Source organism: Teleopsis dalmanni, chromosome 2 (assembly GCF_002237135.1).
Source record: "Teleopsis dalmanni isolate 2A chromosome 2, ASM223713v2, whole genome shotgun sequence".
Lineage (NCBI taxonomy): Eukaryota > Metazoa > Arthropoda > Insecta > Diptera > Diopsidae > Teleopsis > Teleopsis dalmanni.
The window spans coordinates 93,205,489-93,216,806 of record NC_051847.1 but is presented as its reverse complement, the minus strand read 5'-3'; the positions used below and the strand labels follow the sequence as shown (position 1 = coordinate 93,216,806).

At 30.7% G+C, this 11,318-nt stretch overlaps 2 protein-coding genes across 2 annotated transcripts in view; both read left to right on the top strand.

Moving 5' to 3' along the window:
* The first annotated feature begins 6,214 nt into the window (after positions 1–6,214).
* LOC119675080 lies at positions 6,215–7,533 on the top strand. The gene is made up of 2 exons (XM_038086267.1): positions 6,215–7,387; positions 7,443–7,533. The coding sequence occupies exons 1-2, from the start codon at positions 6,215–6,217 to the stop codon at positions 7,449–7,451; spliced, it is 1,182 nt and encodes a 393-aa protein (XP_037942195.1). The 3' UTR covers positions 7,452–7,533.
* Positions 7,534–8,797: 1,264 nt separating this feature from the next.
* The window catches only part of LOC119675079 (putative inorganic phosphate cotransporter), a 6,548-nt gene continuing 4,027 nt past the window's right edge, over positions 8,798–11,318 (top strand). The window contains exon 1 of the mRNA XM_038086266.1: positions 8,798–10,082. Coding sequence (XP_037942194.1) covers positions 8,798–10,082 — 1,285 coding nt within the window. The remainder of the gene's footprint in view (positions 10,083–11,318) is intronic.

Here is an 11,318-nt window from a genome sequence, read left to right as displayed (position 1 = left end):
CAGACTTTTCTCGAAATATAAAATTAAATATAATAAATGATGTACGACAGAAAAATTAATATCTCTGAGAAGAAATGAAGAAACGAATTAAAAAGATAATTGTAATCATCATAATTGAAAGAACAATATATAAATAAAAATCAGCAGAACAAACGAATTCTACATTCTACAAAAACGAAGAAAACAAAATATAACAAAAAGTCAAGGTAAAAGAAAGCGAAATGAAATCTAGTAGATAAAAGGAAGAAAAATAGATAAGTGGGAAAGTAATATAGCAAAAGTAAAAAAGAGGAAATGATATACAAAAGGAAAACTCTGGTAACTCTGGATTTGTCTTTGATAACAGAGGAAAATCTGGAGAATAGAAAGAAAAATAATAAATATAAGAGAATATATATAAAAGTAAAGTCTCCATAGCCAAATAAAATAAGGAAGTTTAAAAAAGAACTGGATTGGATTCAAAATTTTCTTAATAAAAAACAAAAAAAATATTTACTTCACATAGGAACTATGAATATATCCCGATGACATCAATAATTACGAATTCCTTTGATTCTAATTAAGGATAATAGAACTAATTTCTTAGCAATTATATGTACTTATATACAATTGTATATATACACACCACTAATATAATCGACATTTTTATTAGAACTGATGTTTTCGGTAAAAATAATTTTTAAAGAAGAAGTAAAAAATATTCATATAACACCAAAAAAAGTGCATCTAAGGTGCCGAAAATATCTTATATTATCTATATACATTGATTAAGATAAATTTGTTGAAAATATTCTCACACCTCTCCTACCTAAGTGGTCAGTTTTGGTAACTATTATAAAGGGAGTCGCCAGAAATAATTTATAATTCGATTACTGCAAAAAACTAATTTCATTTTTAAACCTATCTGGCACATTTCTATTTCCTAAGCGCCCCGGTTTGACAACGGATCTATGGTAAGTCGCCATCTATCACGTCTACTTGTTTTTGTCAGTTATTGGTATTATCAATCTAAAAATTTCATATTCCAAATGGCGTGCATAGTTTTTGTTAGTTTAATCAATCTAAGAAGTGAGCAAGTTTAAGCCTCGATATTTTGAGACCTAAACTATGTTAGCATAGGTATAGCTTAGTGGAAAAAGTTGCCTGGAATAAATGACTTTATTTATATCCGTTGTCAAATCAGGAGCCTCAGAAATAGAAATTTCACCTAATTTCAATATTAATATATTATATTCGTAAAATAAAATCTATGAATTTGTTAAAAACTAGAAAGGCATATGGAATGGAAAGGGTTAGTGCTAAATTTCACATCACTGACAATTATTTAGTAAAACTTATAAATAACCGTTTATGGCTATTGACATGGTAAGAAAACTCTTAGCAATCAGTGTCTTTTCTCTTAATTAATATACATAAAATATTCCTTACAAAATACTATTTTAATGTCAATCTTGACTGCGTTGTTAGCAGTCAACTACAGTTAACGGAGAAATTGGTCATACCAAGACCAACCGAGACACTGTTTGCCACAAATGCTGGTCAGAAACTGTAACTACCTTAGTCATGTTATCGTCAGACTGTATTCACATATCGAATGCTTTGAAACTAAAATGTGCATGACCAAAGCAAAATAAATTGTATTGTCATTCAAAGATACAGTAATGTGGTCAGCATTTGAACAAACCCTCCTCCTTTGTTATGAAATAAATTTAAAAAAGTGTATTCACCAATGAGATGATGTAAAGTTTATTACAAAAGTTCTGAATCAGAAAAGTTTTATATTGTATTGTATACATATATTATTTAAAATGATTCTTCAAAATTGATTTTGCTTTAAATCGATAACAATAATTTAATATAGTTTGACCATAACTGTATTGTGAAGTATCCTCTATGAAGGGTATTATCTCCAGCAATCCCACCACTAAACTGGCTACTCAATGTTAATAATGAATTCATAAATTTTAATTATGAAAATCTTTGGTATATTAACTATTCAGAAAATCAGTAAAAAGCACCTGATATTATTAGTACTAATTACAAGATATAATTTTATTTTGATTTCTTTCAATGAGATATTCTTTAAAATCGCATCCTATCGAAAATTATTTAAATCATAAGTATTAAATAAATAACAAACTAAATAAACTATCTTCTATTTAAAGTTCTATTAAGTTGAATTGTAAATTTCTTTATTTAATAATTTTGATATACAAAAATTGTTACTATATTTCCTCTGTTTAAAATAGATCAAGTAAACAAACGTAATACTTCAAATATGTAATTTCTTAAGTGTGTATTCGAATAAATTTCAAACTCAAATCAAACAAGCCATACATTCCTGACATACTCAACCATTTCAGTTCGTACAGAAGTACACTTAACCGCTCAATAAACTATGAGAAGCACAACAATACACAAAGTAGTCTTACATCCATTCGAGGTTATCAAATGACAGGCGAGCCAATGATATCAAGTGGAAAGCACAACATTCAATATTATCATAACTCCGAACCCAGTGCAGACTTCGGTATGTGAATTTATGTAAACTTCAGTTTCTTAATGGCTTTAAGTCATAACAGCTAACGACCACTGTAGGCATACGTTCAGACATAGTCACACATATTTCATGAATTTTATGACAACCCGCGCTTCAAGCTGACTTACGAGTACAGAACGAAACTGTATGTTTCAAAATATTGTTTATTTACGGTGGTCATTAGAAGGTGAGGCAAAGACAACTCAAGGAAGAATTTACCAAATTACCTCTTCACATTTATATTTACTCAACCGTACATCTGCACGTATGTTGGCATGAATTGTAAACCGAGGGGGAGTTCATTCAGCACAAAAGCACCTTAATGTGTGTTAGTATGTGAAACCAAAAAACTTATTTTAATTAAATTAAGGTTAAAGTTTATGTTACATTATTTTGTCTTCCGAAAGTATATATTTAGTTAATTGCTGTATATAGTACTAGCAATTACGCCTATGAATGCAATTTATTTATTAACGCCTAAAAGCACACAACAAATTTTATTTATTTAAATTAAGAGCAGCCCTTCTACTTTTCCTTTGTTATTATTTTGCACAATTTTAATTAACAATTAAGTTAATTTATTTTAGTTATGTAGATTCACTTAAAAAATGTTAACACTTCATAATTAATAATAAATTTATTTATAATAATTCGTTGCATTATTTTTTTTTTATTTTTAATACTCGTATTTTACACTTTATTCACCTGTTTGTAATTTTTTTATTAGTTAAATAACTTTTAATACCTTCGCTTTAAAATATATTTTTGCTTTTTCAAAACGAACCGCTTAAAGCGTTACGTTACGCTAGACAATCAGCACTTAACTGAGTTAAATTATTAAACCGTCACGAGCACGGAACAACCTTACGAGACGATATTTCCTACTAAAATAACACAAGACATCCTTTCACAATGCTTCGTATGTTTATGACATGTAAACAATGTTCACTGGGTGTGGTGAATTTCCTAACTCAACTCATAGAGTACGTTTTTTGCAATCGCGAACACTTTTCGGGAGCGAAAATGCAAATGATTTTAATGCGCAAACTCGCCCAATAATCAAAACAAAAAATTGTCGCAGTTTTCATGTTCTTAATGTTGCAATCATCTGTAAATGTTTTGGTTTTATTCCTATATAGTTGGAGGGGTCAGGAGACTAAGTTAGAGACAGAAATTGTTTTTATAAAAGCAGTGTTGGAAACAGGCTACTTGTAATATATTTTAAAATGATATATAAAGTATGTAAAAGAATTAATGTGAGAAAATTTAGTTTATATGTTAGGTTATATAAATAGCGTCCATCATTTTTTGTCACTAGAAGGTGTTTGTACCCACTAATCCGACTATGTCAAAAGAACACATGCTTGGAAAGTGATATTTCAGACTACATTTTTTGGAAAGGTAGTTGTGTAATTTGTCGCTTGTACAACAGCTTAATGGCCCAATTTACACTATAATGAACGTAACATGAACATGAACTTGAAAACCGATTTCGGATAGATGAGCGATGAGAGAGGGAAGAGAGAGTGAAGTGAGTTCATGAATTTTAAGCAACGAAATTTGCTGTTTTTTTCAATGCTATGTTTATGTTTACTTTTTAACGCTGAACATTTTGAATTTTTGTGCTATGCACCACTACACACAAGCATTGTATACGTTGACACAAAACAAAACAAATTTCACGCTCATGACAGTTCATGATAGTGTAAACTGAACTGACAGTTCATGAACTGACAGTTGAAGTCAAGTTCATCTCACGTTCATGATAGTGTAAATAGGCCCAATAGGTTTAAAAATGATTGAAATATCCAAAGAAATACGCTATATACTACTTTATTATTATAAAAAATATGTAAATGCTGTAAAAACATAACCATTTGTGCAGTTTACGCTTACGATGCTGTGAGGGAATGCTGAAACAGGGAGTGGATTAGTCCAATCAGTTCTGAAAATTTCGATATCAAAGATAAACCTCACTCTGCTCGACCAGTCACTAAAAAAGCCACTGCAATGAGAATGGAGAGATACTGGTACTGAAGCTGACAGAAGATACCGAATTCACTAAATATCAACCACATGACAGTTTGAAATAAGGCTAAGGTAAGGCTAAGGTAAGGTTTGTGTACCATATGAATTAAAGACAAGAAATTTTATTGACTAAATTACCATCAGTCGAAAACTACAAAAATCCAACAAAATTAAACCGTTTTTGAAGAGAATCATTATTGGCGATTCAAAATAAATTAAATACGATAATATCTAATGCAAGCTGTATGGTGAAAGCTTAGTAACTCTCCACAAGTAATTCACAATTGTTGATATTTATTGCATTTCTTTGAATAAAGAAAGTTTTTCTTTAATAATATTAAAAAAAATTAAAAAAAATAGATAATATAATTATATTTTCAAATACAAATTTATATCAAACATATATTACGAATAGTTAGTATTATCTAAAACACTAAGCAGCTTAACCATTTCTTAACATTTTTATTAGCTTCTGAAAATACTAAGTAGAACTACTTCTAATGTCAATGTTGGAGACCAAAAAAATTCATTTTCAGGAATAATATTATAGCAGTCTCATCAACTAATACCAATCAACTGTTCTTAATGAATATTATATATCTTTCTATAATAACAATGAACGGCTTTTCACATAATAATTCACAGTCTTGATTTGAAGTGGGATGTACGAATGTACTACTAAGTAAGACAATTTATACAATTTACTACAAAATATTATTGTGGTATTATTGACGTCCTAGGTGTCAGTGAGATAAGATGTAACGGATATATATGTAAATAAAAATAAATTTGAACTTCTAGAATGCTCTAATACGCCTAAAAATGATTCATAACTAGAATAGGTCTCTCATTTACTTTAAAATATCGGTTTATCAATTTTTAATTTATTGGAAAGTAATTTTAGAAATTTTTATAATTGCTGATTTATTTTTAAATATAACATAAAAGTCATTTTAAAACAGATAATGTCTTCATAAAGCTCTGGTATAATACGAGTAGATATGAAAAGCTTCTACAGTCTAATTAACTAAAATCCAAAATCCAGTCTAATACAAAAAAATCCAAGCAAAAGTATAAAAGGATTCTATCAAGTCTATACCATATTTAACTATTAAATATATATAAACACAAGAAATCCAAATTAATATAGAAAATAGTCTTTAGGAAAATGGTCCAAAACAAATAAAACAAACCAAAAAAACTCCTCAGCGTAAAGAAGTCCCTTAAAATTTTTTAATGTGTCTATAAATATATTTACTGGTATATTTATTAATAATAATAAACAGGAAAAATATAACATGTTTGTGTATATTTAATTTTTCTTTGTATTTTTACAAAAATGACAGAACTAAGTTCTGGTACTGGAACTAGTACTCTATATTGTAGTAGTATAAGTATTGTAGATGTATGATAGTATATAAGTATTGTAGTCATAAGATAGAATTAAGCATACACATGTAAACTAAGGTAGAATTAAGAGAAAGAATAATAAAAGAGACAGTTGCGTGACGACCGTCGAACAAAGTAGATGTTGGTTGTTTCTACTAAAATTCAGAAGTGGGATCAAGTAAAAAAAAAAAATTTTTTTTTAAAGCCCGTGTGTAATAAAATATATATATATAAAATTTTTATATAAAACTGTGAAGAATGGATGGCATAGCTGACGTTTTATGTTTTGATGATCTAACGGTGGAGGAGCTAAAAAATTGGCTGACAAAATTGAAGTTGCAAGTAAGTGGAAACAAAACGGAGTTGATTGCGCGTTTAACAAAAGTGCCACAGCATATTCGCAGTGAGTGTGCGCCGATGAGCATAAAAAAAACAGTGACGCCAGAATGTGATGAAGCAGTTGAGCAGTCTGTTGTACAAAATTGTGAAATTGTGAGTAACGAGCGAAATCAAATTGTAAGGGAGGAAGTGAATAACAAAGAAACAGAGGAAGCAAAAATGCAAAGAGAAACTACTATTAGAGAAGAAGAAATAAAAAAAATGCAACTCATGCAAAAAGAAATTGAGTTGCTTAAGAAAGAGCGTGATCTGTTTAAAAAAGAGAATGAATTGACAAAGAAAATGACTCAATTACAATTAAACACTTCGAGTTTAAGCGAATGTAAACATTCAGTACAAAGAAAAGAAGTACCGCTCATAATATTAAAAGAATTTTTACCGGAATGCGATGGTAACAATTTTAATGTTTGGGTTACGCAACTTGAAGCGTTAGAAAAAGCTTACGAATTAGAAGACAATGTAGTTCGAACACTTATTATAACGAAAGCAAAAGGTAGAGTACAAAATTGGCTCCACTCTACACCAAATGTTCTTACACAAAGCAGTAAAATATTGATCGAACAAATGATTTCCGTATTTGGCTCAAAAGAGAGTATTGTTCAATTGCGTCGCAAATTTGAAACACGTTTGTGGTCCGATGATGAAAAATTTGTTGATTATTACAACGATAAAATTGTTTTATCATTACTGATAAATATGTCGGAAGAAGAGTTAGTTGAATACATTGTTGATGGAATACGTGATCCACAACTGCGTATGATTGCAAAGATGCAGCAGTTCAAATCAAAAGAAAAATTGGTAGCAGCGTTTGGCGATGTTAATCAAAATACTGCTAGGACAGTGTCGACGAATGAAAGGCGTGTAAAGCAAGGCTTAAGATGTTTTAACTGCAGTAATACTGGGCATGTTGCCGCTGAGTGTCGTCAACCGAAACGTCCATTCGGAGCTTGCTATGGATGCGGTAGTTTGGAACACCGGGTTGCAGTCTGTCCCAGTAAAAAATTCAACGCCAACGAACAACAAAATAATTATGTAAGGTATTTTCGTATGTCAATTATAGGCTTATATAAAGTATCCTTATTTCTAGAATGCCTAATAGACTCTGGCAGCCCAATTAGTTTTTTGAAAAAATGTTGTGTACCGGAAGCGGTAAAGTTAAATGAAATTTCGAATGTAGAATATTTTGGCCTTAATAAAAGTAAATTAAAAATAGTTGGAGAAATAAGTTGTTTGATATTTTTGAATAAAAAAAATGTAATGATTAAATTTTATGTAGTTGCTGATGATTCTATGGGCAGCCAAGCAGTCTTAGGTAGAGATTTTTTAAGAAAAAGCAATGCAAAGATAATATGGAAAAATTGTTGTAAAGATCAGCCAAAAGAAAACAGTAGATTTAAATATCAAAAAAATATAAAATTAAGTGATGACAGTAATTGTGACGATGCAAAAACTTTTGAAGAAAGTATTTTAGCAATCGATATAAATGATGAACATAAAGAAAAATATAATATTGGTCCAGAAGTGTCATTTAAAACAAAAGTGTCGTTAGAAGAGTTATTTACTAAATGTTATCTGACACCAGTGCGTCCAAAAGAACCCGAGATAAAGTGTGAAATGAAGATCAGTTTAGATAATGTTAAACCATTTAATTACTCCCCAAGAAGACTTGCATATACAGAAAAAGATGAGTTACAAAAAATGTTAGATGACTATACGTCCAAAGGTATTATTAAGGAAAGTGAGTCAGAATTTTCTTCACCAATTGTGTTAGTGAAGAAAAAGACAGGCGAATTAAGAATGTGTGTCGATTATCGTACATTAAACAAAGTAACATTAAAAGATAATTATCCAATGCCCTTGATAGATGATTTATTGGACAAGTTAGGTAACAAAAAATGGTTTACGAAATTGGATTTGAAAAATGGGTTTTTTCATGTGTATATGGATAAAGAAGCTGTTAAATACACAGCTTTTGTTACACCGTTAGGTAAATACGAATTTTTAAGAATGCCGTTTGGTTTGAAAAACGCGCCTTCGACGTTTCAAAGATTTGTAAACAAAATTTTTGCTGATATGATTAAAAATAATAAAGTGATAATATATCTTGACGACATTATGATCGCAACAGAAAGTGTAGAAGAACATTTAGCCACTTTAGAGGAAGTCTTTTAGAGACTAGTAAAAAATAATTTGGAGTTAAGACTAGACAAATGTGAATTTTTATACAGAAGCGTTAAATATTTAGGGTATAGGATAACCGGTGAAGGCATACAAGCAGATGACGAAGGGTTGGTGGCTGTTAAAAATTTTCCGTTGCCAAAAAATGCTCACGAGCTACAAAGTTTTCTGGGGTTATGTTCTTATTTTCGTAGATTTATAAAAAATTTTTCATTGATAGCCAAACCTTTGTATGATCTTACCAGAAAAGAAAAACGGTTTAGTATGGGTAGCGAGGAGTTAGCATCATTTGAAACACTGAAAGGAAAATTAGTAGAATCACCGATCCTTGCCTTATTTGATCCGAATGATAAGACAGAGTTACATACTGACGCGAGTAGTATTGGGTTTGGAGCTGTATTAATGCAGAAAAAAAAAGATGACAAATGGCATCCAGTATTCTTTTTCTCCAAGAGAACTACAGATACGGAGTCAAAATACCATAGTTTTGAGCTAGAAACACTAGCCATAATTTATGCGTTAGAAAGATTTCGAGTGTACTTAACGGGACGAAAGTTCAAGATAGTTACAGATTGCAATTCGTTAACACTCACACTTCAAAAAAAAGAGTTGAATCCAAGAATAGCCAGATGGGCATTGGAATTACAGAATTATGACTATGAGGTACAACATAGGTCAGGAAAGAACATGCAACACGTAGATGCGCTAAGTAGAAGCACAAATATATTAGTAGTAGAGGGAAATTCGTTCGAACAGGATTTAGTAGTATGTCAGAACAGGGACAGTAAGTTAAAAGCTCTTAAGGTGCAGTTGGAAAAGGCAGAAAGTAAAACATATGAAATGCGTAATGGTATAGTTTATAGAAAAAATAATAACAACAACCTATTATTCTGTGTCCCTGAAATAATGGAATCAAACGTATTACACAAATATCATGATGAAATGGGTCATGTAGGGGTTGACAAAACGGTAGAAATAATTTCCAAAACTTATTGGTTTCCAAACATGAAGAAAAAAGTAGACGTTCATATAAAAAATTGTTTAAAGTGTATTGCTTTTTCAGATAAAAGTGGTAGACATGAAGGTTTTTTACACAATATTCCGAAAGGAATAAGTCCTTTTGACGTTGTTCATATCGATCATTTTGGACCGATTGAAGGAAAGAAGTGTTCTATGAAACACTTGTTAGTTGTTGTTGATGCGTGTACTAAATTTGTCAGGCTTTATCCAACAAAAACGACAAAGTCAAGGGAGGCGGTGCAAGCATTATGCGATTACTTTAGAGCTTATAGCAGACCCAGGTGTATTATTTCAGATAGAGGGTCATGTTTTACGTCTGGTGAATTCGAGTCATTTTTAAATGCTAATAACGTTCAACACATAAAAATAGCCACCGCATCTCCGCAAGCTAACGGCCAAGTAGAACGTGTTAACAGAAATCTAAAACCTATGATAGCTAAGTTAGTAAGTGCGCAGTCAGAACAAAGCTGGGACAAAGTTGTAGAAACAGTTGAATATGCCCTGAACAATACAGTTCATAGAATGATCGGTGAACATCCGAGCGTTATGTTATTTGGAGTAAATCAAAAAGGGAAAGTTATAGATAGCCTTAAAGAGAACGTAGTAGATATTGAACAAAACGCACCAGAAAGGAATTTAGAGCAGCTACGACTCGTTGCAGAAGAAAAACAACAAAAAGCTCAAAAATATAATGAAAAAATTGTGAATATGAAGCGTAGAGAAGGGACAAAATATAAGATAGGTGATTATGTTATGATAAGAAATTATGATACTCATATCGGAGTTTCAAAAAAACTAATACCTAAATTCAAAGGCCCTTATAAAATCACAAAATTACTTGGGAACGATAGGTTTGTAATAGAAGATGTAGAAGGGTTTCAACATTCTAAAGCGGTGTATAAAGGTATTTGGGCAGCTTCAAATATGAAACCGTGGTTTGGAAAATGTATGGTGTCAGATGACAGAGAGAAAAATGTTAATAATAATGAAAGCACTAGAATGTTAAGGTCTAAAAGTAGAAATCAAGAATCAGGAGATCCTTGAGGTCAGGATGGCCGAGTTGTAGTAGTATAAGTATTGTAGATGTATGATAGTATATAAGTATTGTAGTCATAAGATAGAATTAAGCATACACATGTAAACTAAGGTAGAATTAAGAGAAAGAATAATAAAAGAGACAGTTGCGTGACGACCGTCGAACAAAGTAGATGTTGGTTGTTTCTACTAAAATATTTCACAAAAAAAAAATGTTCACTATTATCAAAGCACCAAAAATTTTAGCAGATCCATTTAATAAAATCTTTAGTTATGTCTACATTGCTCAACCATCCTTATTCTGATTTTCAAGCATAATGTTTTCGAAACCACACTCACAGAGACACAAGGTTTTATCATATTTGGTATTGACACATAATATGTGATTTCAGCTCAACTAATGGGTCCATTCACATCTCATAGAGATATATCTGTATTGCTGTTGTGTTTCAATATACATCTGAATGCCTTTGATCGTGTAGATCAGTTATATCTAATTTCTTTTCTGATAATATCAAATAGGTTTTCTCCTGCTATTATATTAGCAACATCATTAGAAACATTGAAATTACATACTAATGGATTTATCACTGCCTTTAAGTATTTTTTTTAAGTACATATTGTAAAACATAGTATTTAGGTATATATGAGAACCCAGATGATATATATAGCAAAGACAAAAATGTTTTTATAATATAACTTGAAGCTTCAGTTCTTAAATCTTGTTATG

Bases quoted from the DNA above. Each gene is read 5' to 3' on its own strand.
- LOC119675080 (XM_038086267.1), top strand. From the start codon at position 6,215: ATGGATGGCATAGCTGACGTTTTATGTTTTGATGATCTAACGGTGGAG.